Source organism: Bactrocera neohumeralis, unplaced genomic scaffold (assembly GCF_024586455.1).
Source record: "Bactrocera neohumeralis isolate Rockhampton unplaced genomic scaffold, APGP_CSIRO_Bneo_wtdbg2-racon-allhic-juicebox.fasta_v2 cluster10, whole genome shotgun sequence".
Taxonomy (NCBI): Eukaryota; Metazoa; Arthropoda; class Insecta; order Diptera; family Tephritidae; genus Bactrocera; species Bactrocera neohumeralis.
Genome location: NW_026089623.1, coordinates 23,522,999 through 23,548,825, shown reverse-complemented (window position 1 = coordinate 23,548,825; position 25,827 = coordinate 23,522,999). Strand labels below are relative to the sequence as shown.

General features: G+C 36.8%; 2 protein-coding genes across 9 annotated transcripts in view; both read right to left on the bottom strand.

Annotated features, from left to right (window-relative positions):
* LOC126765189 (neither inactivation nor afterpotential protein C) overlaps nucleotides 1-25,827 on the bottom strand; it is a 144,584-nt gene that overhangs the window by 19,198 nt on the left and 99,559 nt on the right. For all 8 annotated transcript variants that reach the window (XR_007668295.1, XR_007668297.1, XR_007668296.1 and 5 more), the window contains exons 10-17: nucleotides 24,680-24,821; nucleotides 24,347-24,621; nucleotides 23,975-24,261; nucleotides 23,420-23,569; nucleotides 23,240-23,340; nucleotides 21,544-21,591; nucleotides 20,605-20,792; nucleotides 18,510-18,919 (exon numbers count right to left, since the gene is read on the bottom strand). Coding sequence is in view for 4 of the 8 variants with exons in the window: in XM_050482785.1 (XP_050338742.1) it covers nucleotides 18,510-18,919; nucleotides 20,605-20,792; nucleotides 21,544-21,591; nucleotides 23,240-23,340; nucleotides 23,420-23,569; nucleotides 23,975-24,261; nucleotides 24,347-24,621; nucleotides 24,680-24,821 (1,601 nt within the window). In the remaining 4 variants the exon portion in view is untranslated. The remainder of the gene's footprint in view (nucleotides 1-18,509; nucleotides 18,920-20,604; nucleotides 20,793-21,543; nucleotides 21,592-23,239; nucleotides 23,341-23,419; nucleotides 23,570-23,974; nucleotides 24,262-24,346; nucleotides 24,622-24,679; nucleotides 24,822-25,827) is intronic.
* LOC126765291 (craniofacial development protein 2-like) overlaps nucleotides 1-25,827 on the bottom strand; it is a 332,304-nt gene that overhangs the window by 209,201 nt on the left and 97,276 nt on the right. The window lies entirely within an intron of this gene.

Genomic DNA, 25,827 nt, shown 5'->3' with positions numbered 1-25,827 from the left:
CAAAGAGAAGTGGACCCAAGACGCTTCATTGTGGCACTCCCAAAGACGCAATGAATGAATCAGATGACACTCCATCGACACTGACAACGCATCGTCTATTGTGCAAATATGATTTAATCCACTGCAAGAAGACCGAGTGAAATCCCAAAGATTATAATTTATTAATTAGAATATTGTGTGAAACTTTATCAAAGGCTATAGAGAAATCTGTGTAGACACAATCTACCTGAAATCCAGCGGAGAATGCAGATACAATAATCGCTAAAAACCGCTAAGCTTGACACAGTGGAGCGTCCAGAGACAAACCCTTGCTGATTGACATTAATTATTGATTTTACTGCAAAAAATAATTTATTTTTAATAGAACACTCAAAAATTTTCAAAGTAGTAGAAAGTTTAGAAGTAGGCCTCTAATTGGAGACTACATCCTTTCTACCACCTTTGAGAATATGGGTAATACATGTCATAATTCGATTTGAAAAATAATAGCAAACAAGTTGGAGATTCCGCCAGGAGTGCATGCTGACTTACCACCCCAGCGTAAAGCAGAGGGAATGGCCGAACACGCTCTTCTAGATTTTACAAAGTTCCAAAAGAACTTAGGGTTCGACTTATTTGTAGACTCCGTACTATTAACAAACCTTTTATAGAGAGACTTATCAAATTCATTAAACAGTTTTGTGTAGTGCTGATATTGAACAAAGGAAACGTGAGATTTAGTTGAAGAGAATTTTCTGTAGTATTTATTTCTAAGATTTTTTAAACGTTTGAGGTCCTTAGTGTACCAAAACAACTTATATGGTTGTATATGTTTGAGAGGGATATTATTATGACAAAATTCCTGAATTGATTTCTTAAAAATGGAGAAACTATTAGCTGTATCTAGTCCCGAAAGTAAATCATCCCATTTAATCTCAAAGAGCAGATTGTTGAGTCGTTCAAAATCACAAAATGCTAAATTAAAATCAAACCCATCAATAGGTTTAACAGGAGCGAAAAGATAAGTATCCACCTCAAACGCTAGCGGAGAATGATGAATTGTAGATGGAGTAATTGAAGAGAATCCATCAAGAAACCTAAATTTTAAATTATCACTGAGAAAGACTAAGTCAAGACTAAAGTCACCCAGAACACAAATATTATTCTCTTTCGCCTTATTTAATACCAGTGAGGAAATATTATTTGCGTGCAACTTATACAACTCTAGAGGACTATTAGGAGGGATGTATGAGACTGTAATGAACAGAGCGTCATTAATACAAATACATAGTTGGTCCAGAATAGAATCATCATTATCAAGCATTATTAAACGAGGACGATATTTGCGATGAACTGCTAGGAGAACACCACCCCCTCTTAAACTGCAAGTTTTTTCATGATCTCTGTCCTTACGGAAGACATAATAGAGATTTGAGTCAAAATATTCATTATCAAAGTAACTAGAATTCAGCCAAGTCTCAACAATAACGATAATATCGAAATCCAAATGTGAAAAAAGTAACAGTAAAGTTAAGACAGGAGCCAGTTGAGGAAGGTGCAGAAAAAGCATGAATAAAATCGTGATTAACAGGCGCATCAACTAATCTGCAGCGCTGTTTTCCCCTCCCTTTGGAAAAAACTTAAAGGGACGCATTTTAATGCCAGAAGGCCACGCTGAAGAGGAGAAAACGACATTAAAAAAAGATGGGGACACACCTAACTTAAAGTTTATCCTCTTAAGATTATTGATATCAGAATCTTTCTTAATTAATTTATAACATAAAATATGCACTCTATCAACATTAGCATGTTTAACGACAAAAAATATAAAATCTTCTTCAGTGACTGAGTTCTTAAAGGCAAACAAGTGAATCCATTTCTTGGGTACGACGACATCGAGATCACAATTGGTGGTCTATCTGTCACCTCCAAGGTGTTTCCAACTAGGTCATATGGCACACAATGTGTTAATCTGAACGACAGGTTTTCTCTCTGTACACGTTGCGGAGCTGCAGAGCACGTAACAAAGGTGTGTAAAAATGAGGTTATTACAGTTAAACCTTAATCAATGCGCTGCAGCACGAAATCTGCTAAAACAAATAGTTTTAGAATAGAACATTGATGTCGCCTTACTAAGCGAGCAATATAGGCAGCATTCGGAAAGAACTTGGATAAAAAATATGAGTGAAAAGGCAGCAATATAGACATGTAAAGGACACAAAGGACAAGCCTTCATATCACGCTCCAAAGAACCCCATAACGACTTTAAATAGGTGAATACACTTGTACAAAGAATGTATTTTGTAAGCTGCTATGCTCGTCCTCACGCAAAAATTAACGAATTTTCTCCTCGAGCTGTCTCTAGAATCAGGAGCATCGGTCAACTGCTTGGGATAGCAGAATTATAAATCATCAAACGAACTTTATAATTTTAAACAGTGGCACACAAAATACCTTTCAAAACGGAAATAGAGGTTCCATAATAGACCTTATGTTTGTTAACGACACGCTTAGCAAGCATACTAAGTGGAAGGTGTCACATACGAGTATAATATGTATATACACAAATAACGATCATATGACTATAATTGCTGACGTTTCGTTCCTTCAATAAATCCGCCTCAGAAATGTATTCAAATGCCAAAAAAACTCCTGAAGTCAGCTATTGCCCTTAGTAAAAGATCCTGTTTAGAAAAGCTCTGTGAAGAAGCAAACATAAACCCCTGCGGAACGGCATACAAAATTTTTATGTCGAAGTTCAAAAATAAGTCGCAATAATCTATGAGAACTGTTGTTGTCGGGAATTAACACATGTCCGCATTTATGTTAGTAACCAACTTTACCGACGTCTTTTAGCAACCGGGTACCGGGGTACTCACGATCTAAGTATTAAAAATTTTGTTTCTTTTTGTATTAAAAAGAATTTTTTCTAAAAAATTTTATTCTTCAAATATTAATAGTTGGTGACAATTTAAAGAAAAAACGTAAACTAAGCTAAATACCCTTCACAGGTGCATTTCTGTTAGTAACTATGTGTTCAGTTTGTATGGAAGCTATATGCTATAGTAATCCGTTCTAAACAAGTTTTTTAGAGATTACATTATTGCCTTAAAAAATAACATATACCAAATTTCGTGAATATATCTTGTCAAATGTGAAAGTTGTCCATACAAGAATTTGATTCCGATCGTTCAGTTTGTATGGCAGCTATATGCTATAGTTAACCGATCTGAACAATTTCTTCGGAGATTACATTTTTGCCTTAGAAAATAACATATATCAAGTTTCGTGAATATATCTTGTCAAATGTGAAAGTTGTCCATACAAGAACTTGATTCCGATCGTTCAGTTTGTATGGCAGCTATATGCTATAGTTAACCGATCTGAACACTTTCTTCGGAGATTAAATTGTTGCCTTAGAAAATAACACATACCAAATTTCGTGAATATATCTTGTCAAATATGAAAGTTTTCCATACAAGCATTTGATTCCGATCGTTCAGCTTGTATGGCAGCTATATGCTATAGTTCACCGATCTGAACAATTTCTTCGGAGATTACATTTTTGCTTTAGAAAATAACATATACCAAATTGCGTGAATATATCTTGTCAAACGTGAAAGTTTTCCATACAAGAACTTGTTTCCGGTCGTTCAGTTTGTATGGCAGCTATATGCTATAGTTAACCGATCTGAACAATTTCTTCGGAGATTATATTGTTGCCTTAGAAAATAACACATACCAAATTTCGTGAATATATCTTGTCAAATATGAAAGTTTTCCATACAAGCATTTGATTCCGATCGTTCAGTTTGTATGGCAGCTATATGCTATAGTTAACCGATCTGAACAATTTCTTCGGAGATTACATTTTTGACTTAGGAAATAACATATATCAAGTTTCGTGAATATATCTTGTCAAATGTGAAAGTTGTCCATACAAGAACTTGATTCCGATCGTTCAGTTTGTATGGCAGCTATATGCTATAGTTAACCGATCTGAACAATTTCTTCGGAGATTACATTTTTGCCTTAGAAAATAACACATACCAAATTTCGTGAATATATCTTGTCAAATATGAAAGTTTTCCATACAAGCATTTGATTCCGATCGTTCAGCTTGTATGGCAGCTATATGTTATAGTGGCCCGATATCGGCCGTTCCGACAAATGAGCAGCTTCTTGAAGAGAAAGTGACGTTTGCAAAATTTCAAAAAGATATCTTAAAAACTGAGAGACTAGTTTGTGTATATACAGACAGACAGACAGACGGACAGACGGACAGACAGACAGACAGACAGACGGGCATGGCTAAATCGACTCAGCTCGACATACTGATCATTTATAAGTATCGGGTGATTTTTTAAGAGCTTGATAACTTTTTTAAAAAAAAACGCATAAAATTTGCAAAATCTCATCGGTTCTTTATTTGAAACGTTAGATTGGTTCATGACATTTACTTTTTGAAGATAATTTCATTTAAATGTTGACCGCGGCTGCGTCTTAGGTGGTCCATTCGGAAAGTCCAATTTTGGGCAACTTTTTCGAGCATTTCGGCCGGAATAGCCCGAATTTCTTCGGAAATGTTGTCTTCCAAAGCTGGAATAGTTGCTGGCTTATTTCTGTAGACTTTAGACTTGACGTAGCTACGTAAATAAGCAAAATTGCCGCATTTGGGGAAATAAGCCAGCAACTATTCCAGCTTTGGAAGACAACATTTCCGAAGAAATTCGGGCTATTCCGGCCGAAATGCTCGAAAAAGTTGCCCAAAATTGGACTTTCCGAATGGACCACCTAAGACGCAGCCGCGGTCAACATTTAAATGAAATTATCTTCAAAAAGTAAATGTCATGAACCAATCTAACGTTTCAAATAAAGAACCGATGAGATTTTGCAAATTTTATGCGTTTTTTTTTAAAAAAAGTTATCAAGCTCTTAAAAAATCACCCGATATATACTTTATAGGGTCTCCGACGATTCCTTCTGGGTGTTACAAACTTCGTGACAAACTTAATATACCCTGTTCAGTGTATAAAAATAACAACGTAGAATCTTGAATGACATCTGAAGCCTATTTGGGACACCCCAGGTAGTCGGTCGGTTTTTATTGTTCGGAGCCGAGCAGATGCCGTTCGAGAAAGAAAAACTCAAGGTTATTTCTTTGTTTTCTATCGCGCACTAGATTCGAGCATTTTTTAGTACGTAACAGATTTTGGGTGGGATCAGACGTGTTTCATTTGGTGTTCTCTTGACAGTGAAAAATAATGCTATAGAACAATTATCGAGAGCTGACTATGCTCGGTAAGTAAACGTTAAATATATTTAACATTTGTAAATATTTTAATTGGAATTTTGTGTAATATAATTATGTACGACGTATATCACATAATATTTAAATTATTAGGTTAAGTGCTACCGAAAGGAATGAGTACTTGAGGAAACTACTTGGAGAACACGACAGTGATTCGAGTAGTGTTTCTGATAGCGATGACGAAGACTGGATTCCAGCAAATAGAGCTAGACATCAAAATCAACGAGGTAATTCAGTGCGTGACGAGCCAGAAGATTCTGAAGATACAGAAGAAATCGCTGAAGAGAATTCAGCAGTGGAAGAAGAAGAAGTTGAGAGTAGCGAGAGTGAGGATGACGACAATGAAGTAGAAACAGCTGAGCCCGAAGGTAGTGAAATATTTGTTCTTAGCAATGATTGAAATAATAATTATTTTTCTTAAATAATTAATAAATGTTGTTATTATTATTTTAGGAAGAGCTCAAGAACCATCTGGGAGTTTTATTGCCAAAGATAAAACAGTGTGGAACAAAACTCCACCAACTCAGCATCAGACCGCAGCTCATAATGTTGTACGCCAGCGGAGTGGGCCTCATTGCAGTACGGAAACTTTGTCAATTAGCGATACTTTAAAAAAAAATTTTACCTACGAAATGGTTGGCATAATCGTCCGTCACACTAATAAAAAGGCTGAAACAATTTTCAAAGATTACAAAGCTAACCATCCAAACTCACAGCATCAAGCGAAACGAAGCTACAGAGCCATTCCTACTAGTCACAGAAGAAGAACTATTGGCTATTGCGAAATCAATCAAAAACTTCAAAGCGCCTGGAATAGATTTTATACTAATAGACCGAAGTCATGACCCTACGATCCAGTAGGTTTGTTAATATGTACAAGGCGTGTATATTAGAAGAGATGCTCCCCGATCCATGGAAGGAACAACGTCTGATTCCACTCTCAAAACCAAAAAAGCTACCAGAACAACCTAACCTACCGATAGGTAAAGTGTACGAAAGCATTTTAAGAAACCGCTTGAAGTTAGCAACCTAAAAAGCTGGCAAATTATCAAAGAGAAATACGGCTTTATAAAAAAGAGGTCCACTATTGACGCAAGTGCCCTGGAGACGATCAAATAATTGCGTCAAAATATGTGTTAGTAATGTTCAATCGTGTGTTGCCCGCAAACGTTCAAATTAACACGTCAAGCATCAGTTTAGTTTTGAGCAAGCGAACGGTCATCATATCAGCGTCGGATGATGTTATTTGTTATAGGCATATGTTGCAATTCTTATGAAAAAAAAAATAAATTGAAAAAGAAGAAGGCAGAGTGGATGAAAAATTGGTACAAACAGCGTAATAAATTTACGCATGAAAATCTTTTCGCAGAAGTACAAATATCCAGCAAAACAGATTATTGTAACTTTTTGCGAATGGATTACGACATATTTAATGAATCTTTAACCAAGGTGGAGCTCCTTATCAGTTTTTTAAGGAGATTTCGTATTGCTCCATTTTCTCTTCTTTTTTTCAGTATGCTTCTATTTTAACATTCATTAAACCTTCTAAAGTTTGGTAATGTAACACTTGGCACTTCGTATAAAAGTTTCTGCCTAAAAATAAATTTCATCCGCATATGCTACCGCTTTGAAATCTACACCGTACATCAGGAATAATGGGATGCCCAACTCCTCTCTCACTGGAAGTGAGAGAACAATTGCTAAACGTTAAAACCATCTAAACTTTGACAGTTGACTGGATTGGGGAGGTTTTGGGGTTTGGGGTTGGGGCTGCCGAAAACAACCAGCAATTGGAGAAAATGTGTTGTTGACTGCAACGAGGGAGGAATAACATTTAGTTTTCCAAACAGTGGAACGGACCTCGAACGGTGAGTGAAAAACATTAAATAGTGCAAAAAGTGTTTGTGAATTTGTGAAAAATTTCGATGAAATCAGTGTTTCCATTGTGCAATGAAAATAGTAATTTTGGATAATAAAATTGAATTTCCGTGTGTTTTTAAATGTGATGTGCTGAACAAGTAGAGCGCGACAGACTGCAAGCGACATCTGTCAAATATTAAAATACACACGTTCTTATGGACACAGTTATGTAGTCGTGCAGCTGCCTCAATAACTCTGTCCATAAGAACATGAGTATTTTAATATTTGACAAATGTCGCTTGCAGTCTGTCGCGCTCTATTTGTTCAGAGCGTAACTGTCAATTTATTACCGTTGCCATTAATTAATTAAATTAATTATTTTAAAGGAACGATTTATAATTGAATATTTATGATAGTTTTAAAAAAGTCGTACTTTAAATATTCATTAAATATACACTTTTTGCACTATTATTATTATTATTATTATTATTATACATATTTTATAATTAAATGTTGCCTTTTTGTATTTTCTTTTGTTTCTTTTAATAGGCGTAAATGTTGACTCAACCGTTTAGGTGTTTCCGATGAAACACCTAAACATATTTTTGCTTGTGAGCGGCATTTTTCGGCAAAAATGCGCCTTGAAAAGCGGTTGCGTTCGGGGGCCGTTCCCGATATAAATTTAAAAGTTGAGCCTACATTTGACGTCCCAAATTCCGAATTAAAAAGTACAATTTTATTGGGTCTAGAAGATTTTGCTCCCCAAGTTGAAGAAGCTGTCTTAAAAGCACAAAATGCATCGAGGCAGCTTTTTCCAAGTATTGAAAATGAAATTGAAGATGGAATTTTAGAGCCTTTTCCATTTTTTGAGGAGAATGTACAAATCTTTTAATTTTGATAAGGCCGCGCAAACAGGTAGGGGTCTGACCGCAGGTACAGAAAGGAAGAAGAAATTGAGGGAAGAGAATAGGGTTTTGAAAATAAAGTTAGATCAAAAAGAGCATCAAAATAGAAGTTTAAAGGCCCAGTTAGTTGAATTGGCCGCAGAGTTAGAAAGGTGTAGGGAACAGCTAAGGAATAGCTCATTTAGGGAACAGTCAGACCCTCTTTCTTTAGTTTGTAGTAAAGTTCCTCCTCAGTTAGGTGCTTGCATTAGGAGTAGTTTTATAAATAGTAATCGCCGTACCCATGGTCGGCGATATGACAATTTTTTGAAAACGATAGCTTTGGGTGTATTTTTTCTATCGCCAGTTGCTTATCGGCACTTAAAGCACCAATTAGATTTTCCATCCGAAAGTACTTTGGAAAACTTTGTTACAGACTGACCCCGTTTCCCAGGTTGCACCCAAAGTAGCATAAAATCGTTAGAGATTAGGAGTAGGGGATTCACTTTCGAACATAAGTTCGTGTCGGTTTCATGTGATGAAATGTCACTGAAATATCATTTGCAATATGATAGGAAATTCGATAGGGTGATAGGTATAGAGGATTATGGCGTTGAAAATCGCACTTCTAGATTAGCAACTACTGCAATGACTATAATGGTGCAAGGTATAGGTGGAGAGCCTTGGTCCCACCCATTGGCTTATTTTTTCGTAAAAGGTGCCTGCAAAGGGGATATCCTCAAGAAATACATTCTTGAAGCCATTACCCAACTGCAAAATATAGGACTAATTCCTTGCCTTTTGTTTGCGACCAGGGCACCAATTTTCAGAATTTCGCTAATTTGTTAGGTGTTTGAGCGTCACTGCCTTTTTTAATGTTAATGGCAAGGAAGTGTATTTTTTTTACGATAGCCCCCATTTGATAAAAAGTAGTCGTAACTGTTTACAAAATTTAAAAAATACGGTTTTCTTTAAAAATAGTCGGGTAAGTTGGTCGGATATTGTTCATTTTTATGAAACCGACTCTAAGTCGAGTTATCGGTGTGCGCATAAATTAACCGATGCTCATATTTATCCAAATACCTTCCAAAAAATGAAGGTCAAATTCGCGTTTCAAGTATTGAGTAATACGGTCGCTTCTGGTATGTTGTCCCTATAGCTTTATTAGCTTTGTTAATACCGTGGAATTCGTTTCATTTTTTAATAAATTATTTGATATTTTAAATAGCAGTTTCGTTGAGGCTGTTGTACCCACTAAAAAGTGTTTGTAGGTTCCCCTGAACAGTTAGAGTTTTTAAATGAGGCTGAACAAGTTTTAAAAACTATTCGGGTCGTAGTGGGTGGGTGTGGTCGGGTGGGTGTTAAATATTAACAGTTTAAGACGATTGTGGCGATTTTTGCTACACTCAGGTTTTCCGTACTTGAAGACGAGACGACTATGTCAGGACAGTTTAGAACATTTTTTTGGGCAGATTCGAAGCAGAGGAGGTACTAGAGAAACGCCCTATATGTTCTCTAGTTTGTTTAGGAAATCGTGGGGCTTACGTTACGTAAACGTCGTAACAAAAGGAAACTGTGAGCTGCCTTTAGAACCTGATGTTACAGTAATTTCGGAACATAGTAATAATGTTCTACGTAATGTGTGTAATGATTCACTATTGAATGACCTTTCTTGGCAGGATTTCCAAGGTCTACCACGGCCTGAACACTCCCTCGTTAGATCAATAACATTAGATAGTAGTTTAGAAATTAATTTTTTGAAAGAAAATGAGTTTGGCTACTTTTGCGGCTATTTTTATTTAAAAATTTTCAAACTGCACACATGTTCCCTGCCTTTACCATATTTAGGAGATGAAATTCCTTCGGACGAATTCATCTTCATGCATCAAAATCAAATAGACAACTGCAATTTAGTGAAGCCGCCTGAGGATTTTATTGCATTTGCAAAAATTTTGGAAACCAGATTTTTAGAAGAATTCGACAGTAATTGTCATAAAATAGGAATAGGAGATATTCTTTTTAATAAAATGAAAGATGTTAGGCCCTTTTTGTGTTGTGATAATTGTGACCCAAAAATAGTTATAGCCCTTTTTATTAGAATTAGAATATATTTCTTAACTGAATTTTTAAATAAAGACCTTTCTGTCCCTAATTTTAAAAATAAAACTTTGTGTGTTTCACATCTATAGGTTTCAATTTTTTTTTATTTTTTAGTGGTTACAATATGCGAACTCAAACTTACGATAGAATATAAAAAAGTAAAAATTTTTTAAACAGGTAGGATAAAGAGGCTCTAAAATTAGAAAGCAATTTTTTTAACAAAAATTAGAATTTGGTATTTAAATGTAGGCATTTATATATGTAAATAATTTGTTATTATGCTGTGATATTTTTATATATTTTTTAAATGAACTGTTATTGTTTTGTTTTTTTCGTTATATAATGAATTGTTATCGTTTTGTTACTTTATGTAAATAAATTTTTAATGGGTGTTATAGGCCTAAAGGGGAACCGAGCACCCAAAACTAACTGCGGTAAAGCGCCGTTTTGCATACTTCCTGGGTGGTGTGGAAAGTGCAATTGGGAATTTTAATTTAAATGCTCAAAAATTCTTATTTCGTTCGATCTGGCCACAATGGAAAATGTTATAAGAAACGCTTATTTTGAGGCGCTCTCACACTGGAATAAGTTGGGCATCCCATTATACCTGCCGTAAATGAGCTCATGCTTGTCAAACATGAGTGGAGACGACCAAGTTAGTGGCCGTCAAATAGGAATATCGAAAATTTTTGATTTTCATCAAACAGAGCCGACAACAGGTCGGTGTAGAGTACGTGTAGCCGACGACACCAACACACTTAAAGTGTTTGACGCAATTATTTGATCGCCTCCAGGGCACTTAAGAGAAGTAATTGCTACTGCGAAGTGTGCAAAAAGTGGGAACGGATGGAAAGTTAGTACAAAAAAATACTGAGCATTACAAGCCCTGGATTTAAAAAATGCGTTCAACTAAGTAAAGTTGGCAAATAAAATAAAAGATCTATATGAAATAAGCGCTCCACATGATCTGATAAATATTATTTTGAAAATCGGAAATTATTATTAGACACGGACCAGGGCACTCAGAGCTACACTATCTTCAGTGGAGTATCGCAAGGCTCGGTTTTAGGCCCACTACTATGGAATATCATGCACCACGGGGTGCTAAGAATATTGCAACCCAATAATGTGAAAACAATCGCGGAAAGATATGCATATGAAGAAAAGATATCATAGGAGAATATAAGATTACTTCACATCCAGAGTTGAAGTACATTGGTGTAATAATCGACACAAGACTCAAATTCAAGGAGATGATACGACATGTATAAGGTGTATTCCAAAGTAAACAGCACATAAAAAAAAACAGAACAAATGATTTTTTCGGCAAAATCAATTTCTTTTATTCAAAATAGTCTCCTTCTGCTTCAATACAGCTTTTTGCACGGTCCAAAAGCATGTCGAACGAGTGCATTAGCTCGTTGGCCAGTATGCCTCGGTACCATATCAAGCGAATACGGGGAGTGGGTAATGATTAAAGTGTGATTTTTGGTCAAATAATCCTCCTTCAAATGTTGGATTCTGAGCAATTTTTGGTCGTCAGTCAATTTGTGCGGAACAAACCGTGCACACACCTTTCGGAAGCCCAAATGTTCGGTCGAAATGCGATAAATCGATGTTTTGGAGATGTTCAATTTGATTTCAATGATGATTTCGGCTGATTTTTGATGTATTCACCCACAGTTTCGATGGAATTTCCGGTTATCACTGATTCTGATTGGCCCAAATGTTGATCGACATTTATCTCCTCACGACCACTATGAAAACGTTGAAACCACTCGTGCACTCTGTTACGAGATAGGCTATCATCACCATAAACTTGTTTCATCAATTGAAACGTTTCGGTAAAAGTTTTACAATTTTAAAACAAAATTTAATGTTTGCTCTTTATTCAAAGCTCTTTTCGCATCGATAGCACAAACATACTGATACTTAGAACGCAATAAGTTCCCTTCCAATAGATGAAATGTCACGAAATTCTCACTGGACAATAAATAAAAGATAAAGATAAGCATAAAGATAGCAGATTCTAACGTACCAGTCGGCATGTAGATGGCGCCGCCAGGTGGCACTAGATTCAAAAGGTCCTGTTTACGTTGGAACGCACCTTGTAAAGCAAATAAAGTTTTTGTCTAGAATGATGGCGTTGACGTTCAGTTATATTGTATCCGGCTCCAATTTGGATACTGTCGCTAGACATAAAAACATATGCTAGACCAATTAACGTAGTATACATATATGCTTTCTGCAATACTTGTGATAAGTGCTTATCAAATGACGCTGCTGTGGTATTAACCAGTCTGGAAGAGACGTCTACCGCAGCAAAGAGAGAGGAGAGAATCAAGAGCATCACAATGTAGTAAAAAGGTGTCAAAATTCATACAAAGGACAGTGGACTCACTGTCTGTTTCTAGACATACATTTGTGGATAGATAGATACCATGCGGACCTGGATTTCTACCTGAATCAGTCAGTGGCCATAGATGCTTTAGAAACTTCTTCTTCTTTACTAGCGTAGACACCACTTACGCGATTATAGCCGAGTTAATAACAGCGCGCCAGTTGTTTCTTCTTTTCGCTACGTGGGGCCAATTGGATATTCCAAGCGAAGCCAGGTCTTTCCCCATCTGGTCCTTCTAACGGAGTGGAGGTCTTCCTTTTCGTCTGCTTCCACCATCGTCGACAGAGAACTTGAATTCTCAATTGCCTACAAAGTCCAAAGTAGCACCTGTTGGCAAGAGTTATCCGGCGTTGGATTTCCAGGCTGACATTGTTGGTGGTGTTTATACTGGTTCCAAGATAGACAAAATTATCTATGACTTCGAAGTTATGACTGAGAGCCAAGTAGCGAATGCGACGACTGTTTGTTTGATGACAGGAGATACTTGTATTTCATCTTGCCCCGTTCACTGCCAGCCCATTTACTTTGCTTCCTTGCCCAGTCTGGAGAAAACAGAACTAACGGCGCGGGTGTTGAGGCCGACGATATCAATATCATCGGCATACGCCAGCAGCTGTACACTCTTATGAAAGATTGTACGTGCTCGATTAAGTTTTGCAGCTCGAATTATTTTCTTCAGCAGCAGATTGAAGAAGTCGCACGATAGGGAGTTGCCTTGTCTGAAACCTCGTTTGGTATCGAACGGCTCGAAGAGATCCTTCCCGATCCTGATGGAGCTTTTGGTGTTGATCAACGTCAGTTAACACAACGGTATTAGTTTTTCGGTTTACATTTATTTTTGTCTAATTAAAAGACAAACAATTTCAAAGCTCTTAAGATCAATCGAACCCCAACTGAGGCTATCATCAAACTGCTAAAGATTCAGTTAAAGGAATTTGTATAATAGATTATTTTAGAAAGATGTAAAGTTCTTAAATCTTTTTAATATAAAAGAAATAAATAACTAATCATAAAAATTAGGGTGCCACATTTAGCATAGTTATAGTTCATACTCGACCCAGAATGCCAAGTGTTTTAGTATATGTTGCTTGCAATCGAGTAGTAGTATGTATAATTTGTTATTATATAAGACATTATTTTGTAAATATAGGAAAGAAATTATATAGTATAAGGAACAATGAAATGTAACTTTGATAAATGTTATTAAGTAAATATATATGGTAATGCTTAATATAGTAATATTTATATTAGGTTGTCAAATATCCGCAATCTTTTCTTTTGAATTTCGCAATACATAAAGCGCTCCCGACTCGTATCTGGCAATACTATACATCTTTGTAAGGTTTTGACATAACCTATAAAACGACGCTATGCATGATAAGTTTGGATATTGCGTTCATAGACGTGTAAACATGGAGTTCACTAACGCCGAAATTCGCGCTATTTTAAAGTTTTCCTTCGATAAAGGCAAATCCGCTAGAGGAACGTTTCGTGAGAAGTTCCATGAAGGTTTTGCTGTGTGTTTGGTGGGATTAGAAGAGAATCATCCACTACGAGTTGCTCCCATATGGCCAGGCGCTTAATTCTACCATCTACTGGGAACACCTGGACCGCTTGAAGTAGGCGATCGACCAGAAGCGTCCAGGACGACGCCAGACCACACACTTAGTTGATGACTCGTCAGAAGCTACGGGAGCTCGGATGGGAGCTTTTATCGCATCCACCATATAACCCGGACATAGCGCCAAGTGATTACCACCTGTTCCTGTCTATGGCGATCGCTCTTGTTGGTTAAAGTTGAACTCAAAAGAGGCTTGTGAAAAGTGGCTGCCCGAGTTCTTCGCAAATAAGGAGGGAGGCTTCGAAGAGGGGGTATTATGCAGTTGCCGTCCAGATGGAAACAGATTATCGAACGAATAAAGAACGAAAAAGCGAAAATATTTGACAACCACATACGTAAATTAGTATAATAATGTAATTTTTAAAATCGTTAATATTTATTATTTTTAAGCTAAACAGTATCATAATATTTATTTAAAAAATACAAATTTTTACTCATTGTTATTGTTCTTTGCATATACCTCACCGAAGGTGTAATGCGTTTTATATAAAATCAATTATAAGCGTACAAGAATTTCTCATAATTCGAGTAAATTTGTTATACAAATTGTTCTAATTAATTTCAATGTGTATATAAATAACTCGCTTCTGATAAAATTACACACTCTCCTTCTTCTTAATTAGCGTAGACACCGCTTACGCGATTATAGCCGAGTTAGCAACAGCGCGCCAGTCGTTTCTTCTATCCGCTACGTGGCGCCAATTGGATATTCCAAGCGTAGCCAGGTGCTTCTCCACCTGGTCCTTCCAACGGAGTGGAGATTTTCCTCTTCCTCTGCTTCCCCCGGCGGGTACAGCGTTGAATACTTTCAGAGCTGGAGTGTTTTCGTCCATTCGGACAACATGACCTAGCCAGCGTAGCCGCTGTCTTTTAATTCGCTGAACTATGTCAATGTCATCGTATATCTCGTACAGCTCATGGTTCCATCGAATGCGATATTCGCCGTGGCCAACGAGCAAAGGACCATAAATCTTTCGCAGAACTTTTCTCTCGAAAACTCGCAACGTCGACTCATCAGTTGTTGTCATCGTCCAGGCCTCTGCACCATATAGCAGGACGGAAATTATGAGTGAATTATAGAGCTTGATTTTTGTTTGTCGAGAGAGGACTTTGTTCTCACTTGCCTACTCAGTCCGAAGTAGCACCTGTTGGCAAGAGTTATCTTGCGTTGGATTTCTAGGCTGACATTGTTGGTGGCGTTTACGCTGGTTCCAAGATAGACGAAATTATCTACGACTTCAAAGTTATGACTGCCAACAATGACGAGAGTGCTAAGTGGCGAGTGCGACAACTGTTTGTTTGATGACAGGAGATATTTCGTTTTGCCCTCGTTCACTGCCAGACCCATTTGCTTTGCTTCCTTGTTCAGTCTGGAGAAAGCAGAACTAACGGCGCGGGTGTGGAGGCCGATGATATCAATATCATCGACATACGCCAGCGGCTGTAAACTCTTATAGAAGATGGTACCTTCTCTATTTAGTTCTGCAGCTCGAACCATTTTCTCCAGAAGCAGGTTGAAGAAGTCGCACGATAGGGAATCGCCTTGTCTGAAACCTCGTTTGGTATCGAACGGCTCGGAGAGGTCCTTCCCGATTCTGACGGAGCTTTTAGTGTTGCTCAACGTCAGCTTACACAGCCGTATTAGTTTTGCGGGGATACCAAATTTGCGGCATAAAGGCAGCTCCTTTTCGTGCTGTCGAAAGCAGCTTTGAAATCGACGAAGAGGTAGTGTGTGCCGATTCTTCTTTCACAGGTCTTTTCCAAGATTTGGCGCATGGTGAAAATCTGGTCGGTTGTTGATCTTCCAGGTCTAAAGCCACACTGATAAGGTCCAATCAGATTGTTGACGATGGGCTTTAATCGTTCACACAATACGCTCGATAGCACCTTATATGCGATGTTGAGGAGGCAAATCCCACGGTAGTTGTCGCAGATTGTGGGGTATCCCTTTTTTGTGGATTGGGCAGAGCACACTTAAATTCCAATCGTTGGGCATCCGACCATACTTTACAAAGAAGCTGCTGCATGCTCCTTATCAGTTCTTCGCCGCCGTGTTTGAATAGCTCGACCGGCAATCCATCGGCCCCCGCCGCTTTGTTGTTCTTCAGGCTTGTAATTGCTATTCGAACTTCTTCATGGTCCAGCAATGGAACGTCTGCTCCATCGTCGTCGATTGGGGAATCGGGTTCGCCTTCTCCTGGTGTTGTGCGTTCACTGCCATTCAGCAGGCTGCAGAAGTGTTCCCTCCATAATTTAAGTATGCTCTGGGCATCGGTGACTAGATCACCTTTGGGAGTTCTACAAGAGTATGCTCCGGTCTTGAAACCTTCTATAAGCCGCCGCATTTTTTTGTAGAATTTTCGAGCATTACCCCTGTCGGCCAGCTTATCAAGCTCATCGTACTCACGCATTTCGGCCTCTTTCTTTTTCTGTCTGCAAATGCGTCTCGCTTCCCTCATCAACTCTCGGTATCTATCCCATCCCGCACGTGTTGTGGTCGATCGTAACGTTGCGAGGTAGGCAGCCTGTTTTCTTTCCGCTGCGACACGGCACTCCTCGTCGTACCAGCTGTTCTTTGGATTTTCCAATTGTTTCGGTTGCAGCTGTACGTAAGGAGCTTGAAATGCCGTCCCACAGTTCCCTTATACCGAGTTGTTGACGAGTGCTCTCAGAGAGCAGGAGTGCAAGCCGAGTAGAAAATCGTTCGGCTGTCTGTTGTGATTGCAGCTTCTCGACGTCGAACCTTCCTTGTGTTTGTTGGCGTGCGTTTTTTGCTGCACAAAGGCGGGTGCGAATCTTGGCTGCAACAAGATAGTGGTCCGAATCGATGTTAGGACCTCGGAGCGCACTCACATCTAAAACACTGGAGACGTGTCTTCCGTCTATCACAACATGATCGATCTGGTTGGTAGTTTTTCGATCCAGAGGCAGCCAGGTAGCTTGATGAATCTTCTTATGCTGGAATCTAGTACTTCAGATAACCATATTTCGGGCCCCGGCGAAGTCGATCAGCCTCAACCCATTTGGGAATGTTTTGTAGTGGAGGCTGAATTTACCGACCGTAGTGCCAAAGATACCTTCTTTGCCCACCCTGGCGTTAAAATCGCCAAGCACGATTTTGACATCGTGGCGGGGGCACCTCTCATAAGTGCGCTCCAAGCACTCATAAAAGACATCTTTGGTCTCATCGTCCTTCTCTTTGCGTGGGCGTGGGTGCAAATCAGCGAATATGTTGAAGAACCTCGATTCGATGCGGATTGTGGCAAGACGTTCATTCACCGGAGTGAATGAATCCCACACCAAACTTGCCCTCTTTTATATGGCCACTGTAGTAATTGCCACAAGGACCTACTCGTCTCTGTCCTTGTCCCGTCCATCGCATTTCTTGGACGGCGGAATTGTCAGCCTTTATTTACACGAGGACATCAACCATGAGGTTTCACGAGAATGGAGTCATGTGTGGTAGTTCACACAAGTAAGGAAAGTTCTCTGATCACCATTCACTTGGGTCTGGCCAGAAACGATTCTTTTACATATGACTCAAGCAGCTCACAATTTCCGGTCTATGACCAAGTATCCTCTGGGTAGCCTAAGAATATCCGTTCGAAGGCGAGCTAAAGTGAGAAGGCGAAACATTCCCTACATAGGGTTGCGCGCTGGGTTTGGGACCCGCCACGTAAAAAACTATACCAATGAAAACCCCCTTTTGATGACGACCATGGCAAACGAAATAAGGACTACGATATTAGGGCATGCACCTGTAATGTCCGGTCCCTTAATTGGGAAGGTGCCGCTGCCCAGCTCGTTGATGTCCTCGTGAAAATTACACACATATATACGGAAATCTCATACGAGTATAATATTTTACTTTGCGAAAGTATAAAATGTTCGGTTACATCCGAACTTAGCCCATCCTTACTTGTTTCACTTTTATGTTTTGATAGGTTGGACAGCTTTTGTCCGAAATAAGATTTCCAACAACTTTTCCGTAGGAAGTTTTTGGATAAGGCCAAGTTCACTAAAATTTTTCAAAGATATGTGAAAAACGCGAAGAATTCAAAAAGGAAGTACCTCAAGTCAAGGTTGATTTGCGATTTTAAAAACTCATGAGGACAAAGCAGTCGCTTTTAGGATTAAAAAAATGAACTTTTCCAAAATTTCAACTAATTTGTGTGATAGCTTACTACGAATAATTTATAGATCACACAAAATCATCAAAAACAAACAAGAAATTCACGAGAGAAAAAAAATCGTTTGACATTTTTGATTGAAAATTTGTTTCGTAAGAGAAAACACTTTCTGAAGTAATACAACAACAATTAATCCGAATTGTCAGCAGTAAAATTATTTCACCTTTTAACAAGCTGTGGATCTCGATAATAGTTTTGGTTGTAGATTACGTCACTCTCTCCAATCCGATCCCAATTCGTCTGGCATGCTTGTTCTTTTTTATACGCATTGTATGTTAGTAAACATGAAGTCATAGAAGGATTTCGCTGTAGCGGACTATCCCAAGCATCTTCGTCGTCATAAGTGATTAAAGTATTTGAGAAATTTTGTCTAGATAATGAATTAGCTGCATTAACCATATATTGGGTATCATAGAAAGGAATTTGATCTAATCGGAACGGTAGCTTTTTTGTCGGTATAGGCAGTGGCCCAAGTTGAGAAGAGTTCACTTCGCGCGTGTTTATCCGATCAAATGGTACGTTACGTGTACATTTATTTATTCCAGCGAAAAATCTTTGATTATAAATGTGTACCTGAAAGTAAATAATTTCCTGTTTAGTAATTTCTTTAAACATTTTTTCTTAAACAAAACAAAAAGTCAGGGTAGGTAAAAAAAGTAGGGATCAAAGTTGAAGATATATGAAATTAAATTAAGGTTACTCTGCCATATTTTAATTTGTCATGTTCCTTTTAACTTAAATACATTATATACTCATATAGAATAACTATTTAGAAATGAATTTAGAAAGAACATGTAATGATGGACTAAATTCGGATGTAACCGAATATTTTATACTCTCGCCAAGATCAAAGGTGGGGGAATATGTAGGTACTTTCAGATGTAGCAAAACTTTATATTTAAAACTATTGGGACAGAATTCAACTTTCATGGTTCAACGAAATCGTGAGTACATTACTTTCATATTTGGTATTTTATTAACTTATGTAATGTATATTATAAGTTTTAGACTCACTTAGTTTCATTAGTACATTTTACATGTTCGAAATATTAATATATTTAAATGAGATATATGTGATATGAATGATGAAGACGTTAACAAAAGGGTGAGAAATTCCAATCTCATTCTGTATAAATGAAAATCATTACATGTTGTATGTATATGTGAGTTGGGGTAGCACCATAAAAGAAACCGGCCTTATACTCGTATACTATAGTTTAATGCCGAAAATATGTCAACCAAAAGTTCGAAAGTATTAGGTATGTGGAGCCTAAGGGCCATCATAAATATATACTATTTACGAATTCAAATACTAGAACGCATAGATTGACCAATGTATTCAATTAATATCAGCCAAATATTCTAGGACCCACATATTTGAGACCTATTTCTATGAAAACATATAGGTCGACTTCGATAATTTTTATCATAAGATGAAATATCTCAGGGCCATTATATGTGAAAAGTTTTATTTTGATAAATTAATTGTGGTTTGATTTGTGAAGTGTAAAGCGAAAGGATCAGATGGAATTTAAATATTTCTTATTCTTGAAGTTGGCGTGGTTTTAGTCGATTTCGTTCATTTTAACACCGTATGATAAGAATATTTGAGTAACCTTACACACCAAATTTGGTTGAAATTGATCAAGTAGTTCTTTAGATATAGGATTTGGGCTAAAAATTGACGATGCTACCTGCTCATATAAAACCCATCCCTACCATCCTTTTTGAGAAAATTAATGATTGCAGCTAATTTATTCAGTGAGTTTTAGTGGTTTTCATCAAAACCTTCATATCGGGAGTAGGCGTGGTAATAACCTAATTTAACCCATTTTCCTAGCGTATAAAGAAGGGCTAAAAGGGCTTCTTCTCAGCAAGTTTGGTAGAGTTAGCTTCAGCGGTGAAAGTTATGTTTATTTAACCATTTACGGGGCGGTGCCACGCCTACTTAAAAAAATGTTTAGTTCATAGATGTCCCCTGCTATTGGGATCATACAGTAGCTAATCACTATATTACAGTTTTTTTAACGTTTAATAGCGTTCTGTGGGCGCGACAAGAATCCGCTCATGTGTAATATCGATCGCCCTCGGCTACCAAGGAACATATTTACGTTTCATTATAAGTATATTCATCGCTATCATTTATATATAAATAACTAAAAATCTAACTCGATTAGTTTTAGATAGTAAAATTAACCGTTAAATGAACAAAACTATTATACACAAAATGTTGCAAGGGTATACAAATCATGAAATACCTGTTGTGCTAAGTTAACGAAATCCTGAAATCTGGCTGCACGATAGTGTAACAAGACTTGAAATAAAGATTTTTCTCGCCATTTTTTAGCATACACTCGTATAAATACTGCTGTTTCTTCATTCAATTGGCCCGTTTTTTCATTGACTAAGGGCTGAAAACGTTGTCTTTCATGATATCCACGAAAAGCTGTAAGTATAGATCATATATATATGTATCTATGTTAATTCTTATAAAAAACATAAGAATATATACTTAATATATTGTTTTATCCATAAGTTTAATAATAATTGTCACAAACTCAATATACGTTTTGAATTCCTACTTATTTGTGGCATATCCGAAGGTGTAATTTATCTCCTCTATAGCTCTTGTTCTTTCTTAATTTTAGTTGTACACATTCATTATTAAGAGTTCTTGAAAGGTCACAACACAGTGAAATAGTAATAAATTGATCTCCAAAAAAATTGCTTAGCTGAAAACGTGGTACATGCACAGCACATACCTTAGACCATATTCTTTCAATGTGTTTTTTTTTGGCGCTGGTATGTGTAGTTTGATTCTTTTATATTTATATACATACATACAAACAAATGCAAGTATTTTTTTATTTATTTTTATGTGTATGCGGCTTGTAAATGAACATAATGCAATATTGAGAGCAGCTTGAAGGTTTGTAAACTGAAGAACAGTGACAAATTGCTAGAATGTTGATATTTTAAAAAGTATCTTGTGATCATTTCTAGACACATTGTATTTTATTTTTTATTGTGTTTCTAATTGTCCTCCGTTTGAGTGGCTTGCTCCACTTCCGCTAAACGTGCAGCAGCAAGTGCTTCCTCTTTGCGCGCAGACTCAAAGAGATCCTCAGCTTCAGATGGCGTTTCACTGGCATCAAAGTATTCAACATCAAAATCTTTTTCGGCGTATTCCCTATTACCTTTTTGTATTTTAGTGGCTGCCTCATCATGGCGAGTGACTCCTTTTGCTGAAAAATATTAGAAATAACCGAACTTTTGATAAATGTTTTAATGGTAATATTTCAATATTTTGGCAAACTGCAACAACAACAAAATTTTTTTTAGTACGAAGGATGGGGATGTATAGACTATATTTCAATTGTCGAATTCTTATGTCACTAATTTTTTGTAAACCAGTAGACAAAGACGATTAAACAATAAATAATAATACGCCGATTCAGGCTAAATATGATATATTTTTATAGGTTCTATACATAACCCCCCCTTTCATTTACTTACTTAACAGACTTGCCAATTATTTAGATCAATTCAACGGTTGGACTTGGGCATCAATGTCACGACGTCTAATAATGACACTGATTTTCCTTGGCCAGCAGTCAATTAAATTTAACCCGATGACTGGTCCATATAAACTGCTAACCCCAACCGAATCGAAAAAAAAATTCTAAATTGTACAACATTTTTTTTTGTTCGTGTAAAGTTTGATCTTCACATGTAATACCAACCAAATACCAACTCGAATATTTGGTAGCTGTTTGTGTACGAGACAAAAGGATTGACTGATGATTTTTACCAGGACGAAAATGGAAAAACGAGTTTGCTTGAAATTTTATGTTCCTAATGGTATCACGCTTACTAAATCGTTAAAATTTTGCGAAAGTGTTTCATTGATTCTACTATATCAAAAACACATATATTTGAGGGGCACAATGCTTTTAGTGAAGGTGTCGATCATCGAAAACTTGCCCTTTGGGAGTTGTCCATCCACCTCTGTTAATGATAACAACATCGAAAAAATTAAAGAAACATTGCTTGAAAATCGTCACATTTTAGTAACGTTTTTGGTATGAAGCGTGTTAAAGTTAGACTGGTAACAAAATATCTCAATCTTTTGCAAAAATGACGTCTAGTAGAAATCGTAAAAAACATGATTGATTACGTAGCTGAGGTCTTCATATTCATTGAACGCATCTTTAGTGGCGACGGGACGTGGGTTTATGATCAAGTCGTCGAAACCTTCCGACAATAAAGGGAATGACGGTTCAAAAATATACAGAAACTGGAAAAATCATCAGTATCATAAAGTTATTTACCATGAATTCATTCCACGGACATCTACGTGAAGCAAGTTGTTCTCAATTTTGCACTTTCAATTAATTTAAATCTCATTATATAGGTACTAGAATTGTAAAATGAATTTATTAGAATATTTTGTTGGGCCTATGTATTAACAAGTTTGATATTGGCTTTTATATGGATTTTTTATCTTACTCAAAGCATTTGACGAATTACTAAAAAGTAAAGTAATGAGAACCAACTTAATATAGCTACAAAATAGAAGATCTGGTACTGGAGTTAAAATGTGTGGGACTGGATAATAACACCATGTAAAAGGTTATGTTAACTATTTCATTTCAACTACTAAAATTGCTACAACTTTTTAAACCAAAACCCCAGAAGTATAAAGATCTTCCTAAAAATTTTACACCAGGTTTCATACGGCACATACGGCAATTATGGTTAATGATTATAATCGATTCACAATTTCGTGCAAGAAAGACTGTTGGAAACTTTCTTATGCCATACATTTTTACGAATTATATAAAATGTTCGGCTGAAACCTAAATTAGTCCTCCCTTATTTATTTATTATTACCTTTTTTGGGATCCTTGCCCCCTTTCATTCGCTTTCGTGCTAGCAACGCTCTCATCATAGACTGAACTTTAATTACTTTTTTCACTTGGACTTCGTACAATCTATGAAAACAAAAAACATGATATACAGCAAGATAAAAATCCCTTATATGTATATTAAGTTTCAATTAAAGTCTTATACCTTGCCAAAAATTCATCATTATAATATCGTAAGAATACTTTAGTTTTTCCAATTGCCCAGCCTTCCATTTTTAAACGAATCATTAATAGACGGCAATTTTCTTTGGTAATATCCACAGTTTCATCAAAATCAAATGCTAAAAATTGATAACTGCAGGCGAGAATTGAATGAGAATCTATTCGTACATGTACATCTGTATATTCCTTTACAATATGTATATTTATGATTTGAATATGTAATGTTATCTACTTTTATAATACTTCTAAATAGCGCTTGATAATATTGATATTTTATACCGTATGTAATTGATAAAATATCAAATTTTTAACTAGCTTTAACTAACTACAAAGAAAGAAGATACAAGGTACTGCGATTTGGTGGTTATGATTAAGGTATTGTTACTGAAATGTCGTAAAAATATTATATTTTTAACCGTGAGTTTGACGTTTCCGCAAACCTTGTTATTGACCGTGTTAACTATTATGTATTTATTATTATATTTCCAACTAATATTCTATTTTCGACATTGCTTAATTTAAACGAACATGTACAAACCGTCTAAGAAATTCTTGAAATGTGATCCGACATGAGTAGCCTCGTTGCCTGCCGACCACTGTATCCAATACCCCAAGAGCCTTCATTTGTTGTTGCACCATATCGCTATGAAACGCTCGCGGCTTATATTCTAAGTCCGCTCTTATGCACCGAACGAAGTGTACACCCAAATTACTACTAAGTGTCAATGTTTTGAGGAGAGCTAAACAAGTGAAGCGAAAATTTGCGGCCAAAGTTCGGAGGTTATTCACTTGCGAAATACAACCAGCTGATAAAGTATTTAGCGGCTGCGAAAAATATTTTGTAATATTTAATAAAATGAAATACAGACATAAACTAAAAGCTACTAATAATTGCGACAATAATACATACATAGGATTTTCTCTGAGAATCTTCTGGTTTATGTTGTACACTTTCAAATGGCATTGTCAAGTTGCCTGCTTTTGTTAGTTGATTTGTAAACATTAACATTATATTTTCGTCCATTGACGATCGAAAAGATTCGATCATTTCTGGAGGCACAAAGTCACGATTGATATCTGTGAAGGCCCGAGTATCATATATTATTCGCCCGGTGTAGTGTGCGACTGATATTTCGGTAGCTGTGTGCTTTTTAACGAATTGGCTATGCTTTTCCACAACCCGGTCTACAATATATATTTAGTTTAAAGACAAAAATGCATATGTGTAATATTTCTAACTCACCCATAATAAGATCTTGATCTTGACTGGTTCGAGAAGCATCATCTATTATGTAAAATAGTCCATCTGGTTTTGTCAACAAATTATCAAGAGCTGTCTTATTGTCGTAGAAATTCAAATTGTCCGTGGGTATATCATCTGCTTCCTAAATATGCCAAATTAAATTAAACGCATGACATATGGAGTTTTTAAATAATTGTTTTAATAAAAAGAGGATAAGCCGGTTTTGTTGTAACAAACAGAATACGTTCAAAATTTATAATACAAGCGGCGTTCCAAAGTAAACAGGACTTAAAAAAGAAAACAGAACAAATGGTTTTTCCGGCAAAATCAATATATTTTATTCAAAATAGTCTCCTTCTGCTTCAATACAACTTTTTGCAACGTTCAAAAGCATGTCGAATGAGTGTTTTAGCTCGTTGGCCGGTATGGCCGCCAGTATACCAGTGCAAGCCTTTTGAATGGCCTCTACGTCTGCATAACGCTTTCCTTTCATCGGCGAATACATTTTTCCAAACAGGAAGAAGTCGCACGGTGCCATATCAAGTAAATACGAGGAGTGGTTAATGGTTAAAATGTGATTTTTCGTCAAATAATCGGTCCTTCGAATGTTGGATTCTGAGCAAATTTTTGGTCGTCAGAAAATTTGTTCGGTCAAAATGCGATAAATCGATGTTTTGGAGATGTTGAATTCCATTTCCATGAATTTTAATAATGATTTCGGCTGATTTTTGATGAATTCACCCACAGTTTCGATGGAATTTCCGGCGATGACGGATTTTGATTGGCCCACATGTTGATTGTCATTTATGTCCTCACGACCACTTTGAAAACGTTGAAACCACTCGCGCACTTTGCTACGGGATAGGCAATCATCGCCGTAAACTTGTTTCATCAATTGAAACGTTTCGGTAGAATTTTTACCAATTTTAAAACAAAATTTATAGCTCTTTGTTCGAAGCTCATTTTCGCACCGATAAAACATACATACTGACACTTAAAACGGCAATCAATGAAATGTCATTAAATTCTCACTGGGAAATCGATAAAGATAGCAGATTTTAACGCACCAGTCGACATATAGACCAGGGGGCGCTAGATTCATTTTGGAACACTTCTTGTATGTATATGTAATTATCAAGAGCCGTCTT